The sequence below is a fragment of the Ascaphus truei genome, chromosome 15 (genome assembly GCF_040206685.1).
Source record: "Ascaphus truei isolate aAscTru1 chromosome 15, aAscTru1.hap1, whole genome shotgun sequence".
NCBI lineage: Eukaryota > Metazoa > Chordata > Amphibia > Anura > Ascaphidae > Ascaphus > Ascaphus truei.
The window spans coordinates 14,986,702-15,005,558 of NC_134497.1; the positions used below are offsets into that span (position 1 = coordinate 14,986,702).

Sequence of the window (18,857 nt, forward strand, 5' to 3'; positions counted from 1 at the left end):
CGCTCCCTCTCGCTCTCCCTCTCTCGCCCTCTCTCTCTGTCCCCCTCTCTCCCCCCTCTCTCTCAATAGGAGGAGTTATAGACAGCGTTTATATGGGGTGCAATAGGAATTATAGGGAGCGGTTATATGGGGTGCAATAGGAATTATAGGGAGCGGTTACATGGGGTGCAATAGGAATTATAGGGAGCGGTTATATGGGGTGCAATAGGAATTATAGGGAGCGGTTATATGGGGTGCAATAGGAATTATAGGGAGGTGTTATATGGGGTGCAATAGGAATTATAGGGAGCGGTTATATGGGGTGCAATAGGAATTATAGGGAGGTGTTATATGGGGTGCAATAGGAATTATAGGGAGCGGTTATATGGGGTGCAATAGGAATTATAGGGAGGTGTTATATGGGGTGCAATAGGAATTATAGGGAGGTGTTATATGGGGTGCAATAGGAATTATAGGGAGCGGTTATATGGGGTGCAATAGGAATTATAGGGAGCGGTTATATGGGGTGCAATAGGAATTATAGGGAGCAGTTATATGGGGTGCAATAGGAATTATAGGGAGGTGTTATATGGGGTGCAATAGGAATTATAGGGAGGTGTTATATGGGGTGCAATAGGAATTATAGGGAGCGGTTATATGGGGTGCAATAGGAATTATAGGGAGCGGTTATATGGGGTGCAATAGGAATTATAGGGAGCAGTTATATGGGGCGCAATAGGAATTATAGGGAGCGGTTATATGGGGTGCAATAGGAATTATAGGGAGCGGTTATATGGGGTGCAATAGGATTTATAGGGAGGTGTTATATGGGGTGCAATAGGAATTATAGGGAGGTGTTATATGAGGTGCAATAGGAATTATAGGGAGGTGTTATATGGGGGCAATAGGAATTATAGGGAGGTGTTATATGAGGTGCAATAGGAATTATAGGGAGGTGTTATATGGGGGCAATAGGAATTATAGGGAGGTGTTATATGCCGCAATAATATATAGTAATAGGAGTAGTTATTATGCACATGTAGACCTGTCTGTAGATACTCAGCACAACTATACACTTGGTGATACAGACTGTAGGGATACAGAGTTTTACTTTTGAATACGTCTGCACTTTTCTCTTTTTCCCTTTTAACAATAAGGGTCATGCTTATACACAGGATAATACTGCTGTCATTGTGGTTGTTGCAGCGCTGATCTTTGTAGTGGGAGCTCTGATACTTTCAGTAGTGGGAGGGGAATGAGGAACTTGGAAGGGCCTGAATGGGCGTGGTTATGCTAATTAGAGCGGTATGGGCGTGGCTGTTCATGTTACAGACACGTCTGCCTGCTGATAGGGGGCGTGCCTATGTGTGCTGTGGGCGTGGTCATAGTGCGAGGTGCTTCCAGGAATGGGCGTGTCTGTTATATGTGGGCGGGTTCAGAGCCCCAGCTGTGTCCCAGAGTCCGGTCCATGTGGTCACCCACAGGCAGTCCGGGGCCGCAGGGGGTCAGCAGCCGAGCTCACCCGGGGAGCAGCGTGAGTCCTATCAGTGTCCCTATCTCCCCTCACTGCCTCCCTCAGTGTCCCTATCTCCCCCCAGTGTCACTGCCCCCCTCAGTGTCCCTATCTCCCCTCACTGTCACTGCCTCCCTCAGTGTCCCTGTCTCCCCCCAGTGTCACTGCCCCCCGCAGTGTCCCTATCTCCCCTCACTGCCTCCCTCAGTGTCCCTATCTTCCCCCAGTGTCACTGCCCCCCTCAGTGTCCCTATCTCCCCTCACTGTCACTGCCTCCCTCAGTGTCCCTGTCTCCCCCCAGTGTCACTGCCCCCCTCAGTGTCCCTATCTCCCCTCACTGTCACTGTCTCCCCCCAGTGTCACTGCCCCCCTCAGTGTCACTATCTCTTTGCTTAGGGTCACTATCTCCCCTCACTGTCCCCTCAGTGTCACGGTATCTTCCCTTCTTAGTGTCACTGTCCCCTCAGTGTAACTATCTCTTCCCTTCTTAGTCTCACTGTCTCTTCCTTTGTGGGTCACTGTCCCCTCAGTATCACTGTCTCTTCCCTTCTTAGAGTCACTGTCCCCTCAGTATCACTGTCTCTTCCCTTCTTAGAGTCACTGTCCCCTCAGTGTCACTATCTCTTCCCTTGTTGGGGTCACTGTCCCCTCAGTGTCACAAATCTCTTCCCTTGTTATGGTCACTGTCCCCTCAGTGTCACTTTCTCTTCCCTTCTTAGTGTCACTGTCCCCTCAGTTTCACTATCTCTTCCCTTAGGGTCACTGTCCCCTCAGTGTCACTATCTCTTCCCTTAGGGTCACTGTCCCCTCAGTGTCACTGTCTCTTCCCTTAGGGTCACGGTCCACTCAGTGTCACTGTCTCTTCCCTTGTTAGGGTCACTGTCCCCCTCAGTGTCACTATATCTTCCCTTCTTAGGGTCACTGCCCCCTCAGTGTCACTATCTCTTCCCTTGTTAGTGTCACTGTCCCCTCAGTGTCACTATCTCTTCCCTTGCTAGGGTCACTGCCCCCTCAGTGTCACAATCTCTTCCCTTGTTAGGGTCACTGCCCCCTCAGTGTCACTATCTCTTCCCTTGTTAGAGTCACTGTCCACTCAGTGTCACTGTCTCTTCCCTTGTTAGTGTCACTGTCCCCTCAGTGTCACTGTCTCTTCCCTTGTGGGTCACTGCCCCCTCAGTGTCACTGTCTCTCCCCTTGTTAGAGTCACTGTCCCCTCAGTGTCACTATCTCTTCCCTTCTTAGAGTCACTGTCCCCTCAGTGTCACTATCTCTTCCCTTGTTAGGGTCACTGTCCCCTCAGTGTCACTATCTCTTCCCTTGTTAGGGTCACTGCCCCCTCAGTGTCACTGTCTCTTCCCTTGTTAGGGTCACTGTCCCCTCAGTGTCACTGTCTCTTCCCTTGTTAGGGTCACTGTCCCCTCAGTGTCACTATCTCTTAGGCTGCGTCCATACAGCCTTCGCCCGCGCGGAGGCGTGCGCGTCCGTGACGTCACCCGCGGGAAGTGGGTGTGTGTTTTGGACATGCTAGACGCGCCGTCGGGGGGGGAAGGGGCGTGTCTACAGACGTGACATTGGGCGAAACCGCTCACGGGACCTGCCCGTCGCGCCGAGAAATCAGGCCGCCTCCTGCTGGCGCGCCGCGCGGTCTATGGGCGCGATCAATACCTTAAGGCAATGTGATCGCACGCGCACGCCTCCACGCGGTCTGCCAGCCCCTGGCCGCAGCCTCACTGTGCATGCAGAGTCCTGTATATAATGTATACCCGGCTCACTTATGTAACTGTATTTGTAACCAAGTATCTGTCACCGTAACTCTGTGCCCAGGACATACGTGAAAACGAGAAGTAACTCTCACTGTGTTACTTCCTGGTAACACATGTTATAAATATATCTCTTCCCTTCTAAGGCTAAGTCCATGGCGTCGCAGACCCCGCGTAGGCGTCCGCGCGAGGCGCGATCACATTGCCTATAGGTATTGATCGCGCCCATAGACCGCGCGTGACGGCAGGAGGGGGTGCGCGTTCCGCAAGGAATCAGTTGAAACTGCTTTGTCGGCGTGACGGGCAGGTCGCCGGGGCTCCGCGGGGAAGAGCACGGCCCCGTTCTGTGTGTCGGCGCTCTGCGGGGATGTGCGTGCCGCGCCGGAAGTGCGTGCCGCGCAAGCCCTAGTCTGCCCGCACCGCAATTGCTAGGAGCGCCGACAGACCTCATCATTAAAGTCCTGCAAGTATGCGTGGGGGATAATTATGTGGGGGGATCATTCTGTGTGTGATTATACTGTGGGAGTGGGGAAAGGGGGTTATTTTATGTGGCATGATCCTGTGGGGGTCATTTTTATGTGGCGTAATCCTTTGGGGATCATTCTTATGTGGCGGAATCCTGTGGGGGTCATTTTTATGTGGCGGAATCCTGTGGGGATCATTTTTATGTGGCGGAATCCTGTGGGGATCATTCTTATGTGGCGGAATCCTGTGGGGATCATTTTTATATGGCGTAATCATGAGGGGATCATTTTTATGTTCACGCTTGTGTTGCGGCTCTCGAAATATGTTGGCCAAATTAAAAAAAACAAAAAAAGGCTCTTTTTCCTCGAACGGTTGCAGACCCCAGTACTGTCCCTTATTAGTGTCACTTTTCCCTCTGTAGCTGTGTGCCCCCTCTCTGTGTCACTGTCCCCTCTGTGTGTCTCTGAGCCTCACGCCTGTTTTTTGGGGTAGCTGTTTCTGTGAAGTAATTTCATGTAACTGTGCAGCATGAGAACAAAATCTCACACCCATCATGACCCTCCCCCCCCTACTGTGTGACCCCTCCCCATCACCGGGGTATCTCACGGTGTGATCTCCCACCCCACTGCCTGCCCCCTCGCCACACTGTGAGACCCGCCTTGTTACACCTGCTGCATGACACTGCTGCCTGTGCTTCTCTGCTCTGTGTCACCAACTCGGTGACCCTGCACAGCTATGTCCTCTTGGTATCAGGTTCCTGACACAGACATGGCTGTGTATATGTGCATGTTACAGTATATGTAACGTGTTTACCTTCCTTCACACTCCTGTGTGGACTGATCCTGACCTACAGCTGTGTGAGGTTGGGCGGCAGTGACCGTCCGGTATAACTGAGACACCTAGAACCGTTTCACAGGAGACGTTGTGTTCGGTGCCCGGACTTTCAGCTCACAAAGCTCTCCACTCCTCTCTCCTCTTCTATTTATGCTTCTCCTCCCCCCTCTCTTCATCCCTCAGTCTCTTCCTCTCTCAGGATGGGTTGTGTCAAGTCAAAGGATTCCCAGGTGCCTGCAAAGGTTTTGGAATCTCTCCCCCCCTCCGAGGCTCACACTCTGTATGTGAAGGATCCCACATCTAAGAATCTAACTGTAAGTGACAGCTCTCCAGAGACGGACCTGAGAGAGAACTTGGGAGCATGGGGGCTGGTGTGCCGAACTCTGCCCCTACACTGGGCACCAGACCCTACACCAAGCATGAGGCCCTACAATGGGCGCCAGAACCTACACGGGGCGGTACACAAACACCAGACACTACATGAAGTGCCTCACCCTACATTGGGCACCAGACCCTACAGCAAGCATGAGGCCCTACAATGGGCGCCAGAACCTACACCAGACCCTACAGGAAGTGCATCACCCTACACTGTTCACCAGACCCTACACCAAGCATGAGGCCCTACAATGGGTGCCAGAACCTACACCGGGCTGTACACAATCACCAGACCCTACAGGAAGTGCCTCACCCTACATTGGGCACCAGACCCTACACCAAGCATGAGGCCCTACAATGGGTGCCAGAACCTACACCGGGCTGTACACAATCACCAGACCCTACATGAAGTGCCTCACCCTACACTGGGCACCAGACCCTACACTGGGCACGAGACCCAACACCATGCGTGAGACCATACAATGGGCACCTGATTTATTTGGGATCAGAATAGTTTAGTGTCTGTGCATAAAGGGGATTCAGGGAGCGGTTATATGGAGAAATAAGGGAAGTTATAGGGAGCAGTTACAGTATAATGGAGCTGTTCGAACAGTTATATGGAGTTATAGGGAGAGATTGTATGGGGCAATAGGAAGAGTTACAGAGAGCAGTTCTGGGAAGTAATACGAGTTATAGGGAGCAGTTTTATTGAGCAATAGGAGGAGTAATAGGGAGCAGTTATATGAAGCAATAGGGGTTATAGAGAGAAGTTATATGGAGAAATATGAGGAGTTGCAGGAAGCAGCTATATGGATAAATAGAAGTTATAGGAAGCGGTTATATGGAGAAATAGGAGGAGGTATCGGGAGCGGTTATAGGGGCAATAGAAGGAGTTCTAGGGATATATGGAACAATTTGACGACTTATATGGGGCAATAGGAGGAGTTATGGGGTTCAGATATATGGAGAATCAAAGTTGTAGGGAAGGGTTATATGAAGCATTAGGAGAAGTTATAGGGAGTAATAGGAGGAGTTATAGGGAGAGGTTATGCTGCAATAGGAGGAGTTATAGGGAGAGGTTATGCTGCAATAGGAGGAGTTATAGGGAGAGGTTATGCTGCAATACGAGGAGTTATAGGGAGAGGTTATGCTGCAATACGAGGAGTTATAGGGAGAGGTTATGCTGCAATATGAGAGGATATGGTGCAATTGGAGTTGTAGGGAGTGGTTATATGGATCAATAGGAGGTGTTATAGGGAGCAGTTGTATAGGGCAATAGGAGGGGGTTATAGGGAGGAGTTACGAGGGAATAGGAGGGGTTATGAGGGAATAGGAGGGGTTATGAGGGAATAAGAGGGGTTATGAGGGAATAGGAGGTGTTATAGGGAGGAGTTATGAGGGAATAGGAGGGGTTATGAGGGGTTATGAGGGAATAGGAGGGGTTATAATGGGCAGTGGGCATGAAGATGATGATAATTATATGTACCCATTTTTCCAATCTTGTTGTCATTATTTTAATTATTTTACCAGTCAGCTAAAGTTGTGTGTTGCTCTTTAACCGCAGATCCCCCATCCTCCTGACACTTATATGTAGCGTCAGCACAGGGTGCGGGTGTTAAAGAACACACGTGTTATACAGGTGAATTGTGTTTTTAAAAGAAATCTGGTAAATTTATGTTTTTCAGAGCAGACCTGAGACTTCACCTGTGACCCCAGCGGGGGGAGGTAGGTGCCCTGTGACATCACTGAGTGTTTGTGTGGGGAGCTGTGACATCACTGTGTTTGTGGGGAGCTGTGACATCACTGTGTTTGTGGGGAGCTGTGACATCACTGTGTATGTGGGGAGCTGTGACATCACTGTGTTTGTGGGGAGCTGTGAAATCACTGTGTATGTGGGGAGCTGTGACATCACTGTGTATGTGAGGTGACTTGTGACATCACTGTGTGTGTGGGGAGCTGTGGCATCACTGTTTGTGTAGTTACCTGTGACAACATTGTGTATGTGAGGTGACCTGTGACATCATTGTGTGTGCGGTAAGGTGTCCTCACGGTGACATGTCCTCATACAGGACAGGAAGTTGTGGTGCTTCTGGCGTTGTACAACTATGAGGCCATACATCCGGACGACCTCACGTTTAACAAAGGAGACCACATGCAGCTGCTAGAGGAGTGAGTGACTTCTCCCCCCCCCCATAGACCTGGGATACTGCCCACCTATCCCCCTCATTACCCCCTCCCCCCCACCCTCTATACCCCCTCCCCCCACCCTCTACACCCCCTCCCCCCGCCCTCTACACCCCCCTCCCCCCCGCTCTCTACACCCCCCTCCCCCCCGCTCTCTACACCCCCCTCCCCCCCGCTCTCTACACCCCCCTCCCCCCCGCCCTCTACACCCCCTCCGCCCCCGCCCTCTACACCCCCCTCCCTCCCTGCCCTCTACACCCCCTCCCCCCACCCTCTACACCCCCTGCCCCCACCCTCTACACCCCCTCCCCCCCGCCCTCTACACCCCCTCCCCCCCGCCCTCTACACCCCCTCCGCCCCCGCCCCCGCCCTCTACACCCCCCTCCCTCCCTGCCCTCTACACCCTCCTCCCCCCCCGCCCTCTATCCCCCCGCCCTCTATCCCCCCGCCCTCTATCCCCCCGCCCTCTATCCCCCCGCCCTCTATCCCCCCGCCCTCTAAACCCCCCACCCTCTACCCCCCTCCCCTCCACCCTCTACTCCCCCCGTCTTCTACTCCCCCCGTCTTCTACTCCCCCCGACCTCTACTCCCCCCGACCTCTAACCCAAACCCCCCTGCCCTCTACTCCCCCCCGCCCTCTACTCCCCCCCACCCTCTAACCCCGCCCTCTACCCCCCCCCTCCCGCTGGACACTCCAACCCCTTACTGCTGGGTAACAGTCCCCCCATCACCCTATTCCGCTGGGTCCCCCTGTTCCCCTCTGGGTCACTGCCCCACCCTTTGTCTTAGTGATGTGACACCCATTGCTCCTCTCCCCCTCCGCTCTCACATCTCACCCCCCCCCCTCTTTCTTCTCTCCCCATCTTGCTGCAGATCCGGAGAGTGGTGGAAGGTACGCTTGGTGCACACAGGGGAAGAAGGTTTTATCCCTAGTAATTACGTCGGCCAAGTGAATTCCCTGGAGTCCGAAGAGTAAGTGTCAGCACTATCTTTCTATTATATAAGGCCCCCTGCTGCTATACAGAGGAAGGCTTTGGTGTGCTTTCAGGCTCCCGGTCAGTGTAGATGGCTGGAGAGTTTGGGCTAGCGTTGCTCTGCTTGTCCATAACCGGAGGCTCTGTGTGACTGCAGCAGGGAGAATAGCGGAGAATTAAAGACAACGTGTGCTAAAATGATGTAATATGCCCCAGACCCCTGAAAGCCTCCTCCGAGATGGTCCCTGTGGTTGATTTCTCTTTGACCCTTGTCCTGCAGATGGTTCTTTAAGGGCATCGGTCGGAAGGACGCAGAGCGGCAGCTGTTGTCTCCTGAAAATAAGAACGGAGCTTTCATGATCCGGGACAGCGAGACGATGAAAGGTGAACCCTGCGTGTCGGCTTCAACTTGCCGGAGAATGAGGGGTTCCTCTGAGTATCCCTCTCTCCCTCATACCCTATCTCTTTCTTCTCCTATCAATCTCTCGCTCCCCCTCCTCCACTTTCCCTTCCTCCCTCACCCTCCATTCCTCACCCTCTCTCATCCACCATTACTCTCCTTCATTGTGCCCCTCCCTCTCTCCCTCCATCCCCTACTCTGCCTCTCTCTTCATCATCTACTCTGCCTCTCTCTTCATCATCTACTCTGCCTCTCTTCATCCTCTACTCTGCCTCTCTTCATCCTCTACTCTGCCTCACTTTCAGTCAGTCTCTCTCTTCATCCTCTTTTCTCTCTCTCTCTCTCTCTCTCTCTCTCTCTCTCTCTCTCTCTCTCTCTCTTCATCCTCTACTCTCTCACTCTTCATCCTCTACTCTCTCTCACTCTTCATCCTCTACTCTCTCTCTCACTCTTCATCCTTTACTCTCTCTCACTCTTCATCCTCTACTCTCTCTCACTCTTCATCCTCTACTCTCTCTCACTCTTCATCCTCTACTCTCTCTCACTCTGCATCCTCTACTCTCTCTCTCTCTCTCTTCATCCTCTACTCTCTCTCACTCTTCATCCTCTTCATCCTCTACTCTCTCTCACTCTTCATCCTCTACTCTCTCTCACTCTTCATCCTCTACTCTCTCTCTCTCTCTTCATCCTCTTCATCCTCTACTCTCTCTCTCTCTTCATCCTCTTGATCCTCTCTCTCTCTCTTCATTCTCTACTCTCTTCCTCTCTCTTCAATCTCTACTCTCTTCCTCTCTCTTCAATCTCTACTCTCTCCCTCTCTCTTCATTCTCTACTCTCTCCCTCTCTCTTCATTCTCTACTCTCTCCCTCTCTCTTCATTCTCTACTCTCTCCCTCTCTCGTCATTCTCTACTCTCTCCCTCTCTCGTCATTCTCTACTCTCTCCCTCTCTCGTCATTCTCTACTCTCTCCCTCTCTCTTCATTCTCTACTCTCTCCCTCTTTCCCCATTCTCTACTCTCCCTCTCTCCCCATTCTCTCTTCATTATCTACTCTCCCTCTCTCTTCATTCTCTCCTCTCCCTCTCTCTTCATTCTCTCCTCTCCCTCTCTCTTCATGCTCTCCTCTCCCTCTCTCTTCATTCTCTCCTCTCCCTCTCTTTCAGGCAGCTTCTCTCTCTCAGTCAGAGATTCCTCCCCCCAGAGCGGAAACATTGTGAAACATTATAAGATCCGCACTCTGGACGACGGCGGCTTCTACATCACAACCCGGCTCACGTTCCCCAGCATTCACGGACTGGTCAGCCACTACCAGAGTGAGACCTAGAGGAGAATGGGGGGGAGGGTTGTGTTTGGCGGAGGGGCTTTGTGTGTCTGTGTGTATATATAGGGGGTTAGTCTCTGTGTTAGTCTGACACCTCTTGCTGCCCCCTGGTTTTCTGCCACAGGGCAGGTGGACGGGCTGTGCCAGCGCTTGACCTCCCCTTGTAAGTCTGCACGGCCGGAGAAACCATGGGAAAAGGATGCCTGGGAGGTCCCACGGGAATCGCTCTGCATGGAGAAGAAGCTCGGAGCTGGGCAGTTTGGGGACGTCTGGCTGGGTAAGGGTGGGAATCGGCAAATCACTCACTGACCCCCTCGCTCCCCCTACTGCCTGACCATCTCCCAGCCCCTGACTCCCCATCTCCCAGCCCCTGACTCCCCATCTCCCAGCCCCTGACTCCCCATCTCCCAGCCCCTGACTCCCCATCTCCATCTCCCAGCCCCCGACTCCCCATCTCCCAGCCCCTGACTCCCTATTCTCAGCCCCTGACTCCCCATCTCCCAGCCCCCGACTCTCCATCTCCCAGCCCCTGACTCCCCATCTCCATCTCCCAGCCCCCGACTCCCCATCTCCCAGCCCCTGACTCCCTATTCTCAGCCCCTGACTCCCCATCTCCCAGCCCCTGACTCCCCATCTCCCAGCCCCGACTCCCCATCTCCCAGCCCCCGACTCCCCATCTCCCAGCCCCCGACTCCCCATCTCCCAGCCCCCGACTCCCCATCTCCCAGCCCCCGACTCCCCATCTCCCAGCCCCTGACTCGCCCCCCCACACCGACCCCCTCCCCTTCACAGTCTGACTCTTCCACATTTACACAGTCCCCACACATAAACCGTCTCTCCCCCCTCCTTATACTCACAAAACCACACTCACACCTTCCACGTCCCCCCTCTCCACAGCCACATATAACGGGCACACTCAGGTGGCAGTAAAGACGATGAAGCCGGGCACCATGTCGCCGGGCGCCTTCCTGGACGAGGCGAATCTAATGAAGAGTCTGCAGCACGAGCGGTTGGTGCGACTGCATGCGGTGGTAACCCTGGGGGAGCCCATCTACATCATCACCGAGTTCATGCAGAAGGGCAGCCTGCTGGACTTCCTGAAGAGTGAGGAGGGCAGCAAGCAGCCCCTGCCCCGGCTCATCGACTTCTCTGCCCAGGTGAGGCTCCGGAGACCCCTTGTTAGTCTCCTTGACAGGAGACATGGCTCTGCTGCCAGCCCCTGTGTAATAAACACAATGTGTTCTGGTTCTGATCCGTTCTTAATTGGTGCCAAGACCTGCAGGTAACGTGATTTAGGAGAGTCTAGAATATTCTGATTACAGAAAATTCTAAGGATTTCTTGTCACCGAGGCTCGTAATCTCTGCTTGTTGTGTCCAGAGCTCTGCTCTGGTCAGTATTTGTGTCCGAGCTCTTCTCTGATTGGTTGGTATCTGTTTCTGAGCTCTGCTCTGGTCAGTATTCGTGTCCGAACTTAGCTCTGATTGGTCAGTATACTGGTCCGAGCTCTGATTGGTTGGTGTCTGTGCCCGAGCTCTGCTCTGATTGGTTGGTAGGTATACAGGGGGGGGGGGGGGAAGGGGACGAAAACCTCTGCTCAGCTAATAATACATTTTAATGAGGGGATGGAGTAACGGTGCTGTGCTGAGAATTGTAATAACGATGCACAAAAGAAAAAGAACTCAACTAGTAGCACTCTGTAACTCTAAAGTAATGGTAGAAATAATAATAAGTGATTGGAATTAAAATAGCTTTAATAGTATATATCTAAAAAAAAGGGGTGTACATAAATGAGAATAAAATTAAAAATGACCGTATATCCCAGTTAAAAACCTGCTATAACCCGGGTATGGTAAAGGTATGTGCTAAATAACTGTATAGTTAGAAAGCTTAGCACACAGACCTCCTACATTTAGGAGGGCGCACCTGTTGCCAAACATACCACTTCATATATATTTTATATGGTGGTACAGGTCTGTGTGCCAAGCTTTCCAACTATATAGTTATTTAGCACATACTTTACCATACCCGGGTTATAGCAGGCTTTTGACTGGGATATACGGTCATTTTTAATTTTATTCTCATTTATGTACACCCCTTTATTTTAGATATATACTATTAAAGCTATTTTAATTCCAATCATTCATCATTATTTCTACCATTACTTTAGAGTTACAGAGTGCTACTAGTTGAGTTCTTTTTCTTTTGCGTATCCTGATTGGTTGGTATCTGTGTCTGAGCTCTGCTCTGATTGGTTGGTATCTGTGTCTGAGCTCTGCTCTGATTGGTTGGTATCTGTGTCTGAGCTCTGCTCTGATTGGTTGGTATCTGTGTCTGAGCTCTGCTCTGATTGGTTGAGCTCTGTGTCTCCACAGGTCGCGGAAGGAATGTGGTTCATCGAGCAGAAAAATTATATTCACCGGGACCTGCGGGCAGCAAACTGCCTGGTGTCTGCGTCACTGGCGTGTAAAATCGCAGACTTCGGCCTGGCGCGAGTGATAGAGGACAGCGAGTATACGGCCAGGGAAGGTGAGAGCAGGGGACAAGGACATACAGCATGACACACACAGAGGACAGTGAGGACATGCCCAGGCAGGCCTGTAGTTAGGCATAGGCCTACAAGGCAAGGCGGCAAATTTCAGCGGTTGTGGGGCGGCAAATATTAGGGAGTGGGGGGGTGGCAAATTTTGGCACGGCGGTTACAGAGGCCCCATTCTATTCCTCACAACAATTACACTGATTGCTGTGGGAGAGCGCAGGGTCTCTGTAAAGGTCTCTTACCTTCTCCTGTGGCGTCAAATGGCGATGCATTGCCATGACAACGTGGCATCACGTTGTCACGGGAACGTGTTGCCATGTGAGACGCTGCACGAGGAGGAGGGCGGCAAACAGTGGTGGCCTATGGGCCGCAAACTTCTAAATCCGGCCCTGTGCCGAGGGAGGGTGAAAGCGGGATAGTGACGCACACAGGACACAGAGGGTGAGAGTAGGGAACGGCGACACGCAGCGGAGAGAGAGAGTACACGGCTTGAAATGGGTTAGAGCAGGGAACGGCGACACAGACGGACACACAGGGAACGCACACAAGACAGTGAGAACATGGTCAGGGAGGATGGGAGCGCTGGTAGACGGTGACACAAAGTGAAATGCGCAGTGGGGCACAAACTGACACGGTGACACTTAATGCCGTGACGGTGATAAATGTCCCACTCATTGAATATTTCTCTGCTCACCAGGAGCCAAGTTTCCCATTAAGTGGACGTCTCCCGAGGCCGCTAATTACGGCTCTTTCACCATCAAATCTGACGTCTGGTCTTTTGGGGTCCTGCTGATGGAGATCGTCACATACGGAAAGACCCCATATCCAGGTGAGAGCAGCAGCCTTCTGTATACAAAATGAATATATATATATATATAGATCTCCAATAAATAATATCACTTGTGAGCACATTCACATGTCTTAGACAGGTCTGCAAATATAAATATATATATATATATATATATATATATATATATATATATATATATATATATATATATATACACACACACATTATATATATACACACACACAGATAAGTTCAAGTGTACGCTCACATACGCATATGTGCACCACATTATATATATATATATATACTAGCTGAGAGACCCGGCGTTGCCAGGGATGTAAATGCGTAATAGGTAGTATTAGCATTTGGAAGAAACTAAACAATCTCTGACAGGGGAACCTCTTGCTCTGCCTCAAAATGAGAGCGTCTGACCAGTGTATCCTGCCCGCGCTCACGCATGGACGTGACACTTGGACCCTAAATGCAAAAACAATTCAGAAGCTTCAGCCAACTCAAAGAAGTATGGAGAGGTGTATGCTGGGTATTATCCAGAGACAGGAACAAGAATGAATGGTTTCAAATCCAAACAAGTCGGTGACATCATCATAAGGGTGAAGAAATTAAAAATGGATGGGCCATACAGTACATATCGCAAGAAGACATAGCCATCGGACAAAGACGCTACTCCACTGGATTACAACGGAGATCACAATGACGACCAAAAGTAAGATGGGTGGATGAAATCAGGAAATTTGTTGGAGCAAAGTGGATAAGAGAGACTTGCAACCGCAGTACCTGGAAGATAATTGGGGAGGCCTTCATCCAGCTGTGAATTGACGAGGCCTGTTGCTGGTTATGATATTAATATACACTTCCTTCCCTCAAACCCTTATCTCACTTCCTCAAAGTGGTTGGAAGGTGAAAGGGTGGTCAAGAAGATGTGTAGTGGCCCTTGTGCCGGCAGGTTCAACTATGCAATGAAAGCTTGAACAAGACACCCAATGGGAAAGGGACTTGCCAACATGCAGTTGAGGCCAGCATGGAATAGAAGGCCTTAATCCCCAAATATGAAAGACACTGAAAACCGATGGACCTTTTTCTCTGGAGCCCGGATTGTCCCTACATTTGACAGAGTTCAGTATGAAGGCAACGGGTGCGAAGAATCACCAATGATTAAACACCAGCTGGCTACCTACAACCTCTGCACTCTCTCCAATGAAGCAGCACTGGGAGAACTGGAAGACCAGCTTAGAAGATGAAATGGGATATTGTTGGCTTTAGTAGTATGTAAGAAGAAAATATGAAGGACTCATTGAGCTCAATCATGGACACGTATTGTATTACAGTTGTACAGAAAATAGAATAGATGAATCAGGGGAGTAGGTTTCATCAATGGAAAGACAGCATGGTGGAGTATAAAAGACATCAGAAAGAGCAGCCAGAATCCTAATTCAATTGTCAAAAAGATACATTTACCCAAGTGTATGCCCCAATATCACGCCATACAGACAATGTACATTAATGGCGCTATATAAATAAAGACATACAATACAATGAAGTAGAAGGCTTCAATCGTGAAATGAATCAACTTAATAAAAGAAATTGCCACCTTCAGATGATAAACACACAGATATCCAGCAAGCTCTGAAACCCCACCAAAAAAACTATGTGTGTGTGTGTGTGTGTGTCAAAAGCAGTGCTTCTGGGCGTGGCTAAATGTATACAACAAAAATCAAAGAAGCCCAAAAGCTACATCCAATATGACTAAAATACACAGTGAAATACCTGTATATCTCTTGAAAAAGGGTAATTTAGTTTTAACCCTTTCGCTAAAGCATTTTAAGCCTGCTGCTACATCAAGGCATAACCATTAGCAGGTCCTGAGTTAAAATTCTTTCCAAGTTAGCAGGTCAGTTTCATTTTGCTGGGTTGTGACAGATCCAATGTTGATCATTCTTCCTCTAATTATAGCGGTAAATAAGAATTTTAACTTGGGTAGTGTTAGGACCTGCTAACGGTCATGCCTTGAAGTGGCATCAGGATTAAAACACTTTGGCCAAATGGTTAAACTAAATGACCCTTTTTCAAGAGAATATATAGGTATTTCACTGTGTATTTTTGTCATATTGGCTGTAGCTTTGGGCTTCTTTGTTTCTTGTTGTACACTTTCAGATGATGGAAGATTTCATTGCCAAGATTGGTGCCCAGCCGAAAAGACAAGGCATCATTTGTTGCGTATGGCTACAGCAACAGCAATAAACATGGAGACGCATTTGGTAGAATTTGCAAAATGTCAACACTTCTATATCATAAATTCATTCTTCAGGAAGAATCCAAATAGAAAATGGACTTGAAATGGACACAATAGAATTAAGCATGAAATGGACTATCGTAGATAACAAGAAACACGTGATTGAAGTCTGCACCGATTGGTTTGCTGCTAATTACGTCATAATGTAAAACGGGGGCGGGGGGGAGCCACCGGTTACAGAGGCCCCGCCCTCTTCAGAGCGAGGCCTCTGTAATTCAGCCGGCTTCGGGCGACGCGCGCCATGGCAACTCGGCATCAAATGATGACGCCAAAGGGTCACGTGACATCACATGACCCTGCGGCATCACTAAAGGTAGGGGGGGCGCAACACTGAGGGAGAGCAGACAGGGGGGCACAGCGCAGAAGGTTTGCGCACCCCTGATGTAAAAAGAAGGCAACGACAAATAATTGCAAGTAAAGCTGGAAAAAAGCACTTCAGCTTGCTCAAGATGCACAGGAATACGTTGGCAAAAAAATACATAGAAAAATAATACCTGAAAGCACAGAGAAAACAGGAAGGATCCTTAACAACAAAACAGGATAAGAAAATAGCAGATGAAACAAAGTGGTTATTTGAGGAAATGAAGCAATCCCGAGACACAAGAACAGAAATTAACCACACAGAGCTGTGCAAGACAATCCACAAGTGTACGAACTGCAACATGGTGAAGACAACCTATCAAAGGTAACACAAGTTTGAAGAAGGGGCAGGATTGGGAAAAAGCAAATCCTCACACTCCATTAGGATCAACAATAAAGGACTGTGCATTCATCATAAAGGGATCTGAGGCCGATTTCTGTACGAGGACACAGATAACGCAGGGCAACATCAAGCAGGTAAAGAGCGAGAAGAAACCACCAGTGATGACCCAGGTATCTGTCCAGAAAAAGTAGCAGTTGCAATAAAATCGATGAAGAATTTTTGAAAGGTCCCATAGGAAGAGGAAGTAAGTGCTGACGTTTTGGAAGCTGGGGAAGAAGTAGAGAAAATTCTGGCACACACCTTTGCTTGAAGACCAGGCAAATGCTATAATTTTCCTTATCCGTGAGAAAGGAGACAACCAAGACCTAAAGAAATAACAGACCAAGCAGTCTACTTGGAATCAGACACAGGACTCTTACGGCGATATTCACTAATCTGCCGTAACAGACCCTGGATGTCGTCACATCAAGCATTAGATGAAATGGTTGACATGGCAAACTCCAGGGAACCTTTTTGTGAAAATGTTGTAAATGTTCTTACTCTTTTATTTGCTTGATTTATGCCAGAGGACCTTCAGCAACGAATCGGAGAACTCACTGAAGCACATAAAAAGATGGGCCTCCATATCAATCTCAGGTCAAAACGATGTGCAACAAATGTCAACTCTGCAAAGACTACAATTTATGGAATAGAAAAAAAACGTAGGTAGCCGGCGCATCAAAAACAGATGAATCCTTTTATAAGTACACCTTGATAAAGGGCACATGGCCCGAAACGCGTTGGTGTGGTGCTGTTGGGGCTAAGGGTTATGTTTGATCCCATCATGGAATACATTTTTCTATTTTATCTGTGAGCCTCCTCCTGCTTTTTTGGCAGTGCGCTGCCTTTTCCCCCAATTTACGGAATAGAACTAGAAGTCGAAAACGATCTCTACCTTTTTGACGGCAAGTATCCATGGATGGGAACCTTGCGAATGAAATCAATAGGACAATGACGATGTGACGGAGGACATTTGGAAGAAACGAGACATCTTACACAGGGAACCTTTCACTGCGCCTCAAGGGGAAAGTGTTCGACAGGTGTATTCTGCCTGTGCTCCCAGATGGGTGTGTGTGACCTTGGATGCCAAAGGCAAGGGTAATGCAGAGGCTTCAGACAACTCAAAGTATGGAAAGAAGAAAAAGAATGAAATGGGTTCGGAATCAAACAAAAGTCTCAACACAAAGGTGAAGAAATTACGTTGACAAGTGGGCCTGTATTATCGAGAAGAAGAAAATGACCATCATTGGATGAAGATGGTACGCTACTGGACTCCAGGAGATATCCAAAGACCAAGATGATGACCAAAAGTAAAATGGGAGGATGAAAGTAGAACATTTCTTGGGGCAACCAAAATAAGATGGGCTTGCAACAGCAGTACCTGGAAGATCATTGGGTGGTCTCCAGCAGTAGATTGACATGGGCTAAAGATGATAATGATTGACACATATATGATTATATATTTCACATGCAGATACGCACATATACAAACACTACCCGACATCATATGGTCCTTTAGTAAATATGGTGTATAGTGATACGGTTTGTGCTGTGCTGCCCCCTTGGTGACTCTGCCCCCTTCCCTCCCAACCTGATCCCCAGGGATGTCCAATTTGGAGGTGATCACTGCGGTGGAGCGTGGGTACCGCATGCCGTGCCCTCAGAACTGTCCACAGGAGCTCTACCACATCATGATGGAGTGCTGGCAGCGAGAACCTGAGCAGAGGCCCACGTTCGAGTACACGCAGAGCGTCCTGGAGGACTTCTACACTGCCACCGAGATCCAGTACCAACAGCAGCCCTGACCCTGCCACCAGATGAACCTTGACCCTGCCACACCAGAGTCTCTGTAATTTCTGCACAGGGCAAAATCACTAATCGCCTTACGAGGGAGATATGTGTTTCTGTCATGCAAATTGTATAATTTTTGTGTGTCATAGAGATTGTGATGATTGTGTGTGTGTGTGTGTGTCAGAGATTGTGATGTGTGTGTGTGTGTATATAACTAAGAGTAGAACAATCCTCTATGCGCTCCACAACTTTTGATTACCACGAACATATTTCATTTTACAACACAAAAAAAACTACTTTCCATGAGCCCAGAGGGTCTTTTTCAAAGCGAGAACAGGATGGAGAATGTGACTCCCCATGAAGGTAATAATATGCAGACCAAACCCAATGGGACTGGAGTGCCTCCACCGTCTCGCTAACAAGGCCCAACACGATCCCTTTCCAACTCCTGTGTGCCACGTTGCAACTGCAAAGTGCCACGTGTGGATCCCAGGGCCGTCCACGTGTCTCACAACACGGGGAAAATAACACAGAAAGTTGTGGCGTGCACAGAGGATTGTCACACCCTGTGTTTGGCAGCTCTGATCACCCTGCAGTCCCTCGCCGTCTTCCCCTGGCTGCGCCGTTCCATTTCAAAGTATTTTTGTATTGTCATTCCCCAATACACTGTATATTTATTACATGCTGTTAAATAATTGAGTCGTAGGAAAATAAAAAGCGCAAACTGTACAGCACCCAGCGAAAACAGCGTAATAATCAATATATAACTTTGCTCAAGGCAAAATGTGACAATGGGGGTAACAAGTGACCAAACAATGTAACAAGTGAGGATGTCACAATGCAGGAGAGCTGCTGCTGGACCAGGGGATGTGACCCAAAATC

The 18,857-nt window shown here is 49.4% G+C and overlaps 1 protein-coding gene across 3 annotated transcripts; it reads left to right on the top strand.

The window, feature by feature from the left end:
- Positions 1-1,417: 1,417 nt before the first annotated feature.
- HCK (HCK proto-oncogene, Src family tyrosine kinase) lies at positions 1,418-18,657 on the top strand. Of its 3 annotated transcripts, none has more exons than XM_075571749.1 (12): positions 1,418-1,513; positions 4,735-4,865; positions 6,612-6,651; positions 6,996-7,095; positions 7,984-8,082; positions 8,365-8,468; positions 9,647-9,796; positions 9,929-10,081; positions 10,702-10,961; positions 12,178-12,331; positions 13,039-13,170; positions 17,787-18,657. In XM_075571749.1, the coding sequence occupies exons 2-12, from the start codon at positions 4,752-4,754 to the stop codon at positions 17,987-17,989; spliced, it is 1,509 nt and encodes a 502-aa protein (XP_075427864.1). In that variant the 5' UTR covers positions 1,418-1,513; positions 4,735-4,751; the 3' UTR covers positions 17,990-18,657. The 3 variants fall into 3 exon arrangements, with proteins under 3 accessions (XP_075427864.1, XP_075427866.1, XP_075427865.1); XM_075571751.1 differs by having other exon boundaries at positions 4,751-4,865; XM_075571750.1 differs by lacking the exon at positions 1,418-1,513 and adding an exon at positions 3,607-3,719.
- Positions 18,658-18,857: the final 200 nt, after the last annotated feature.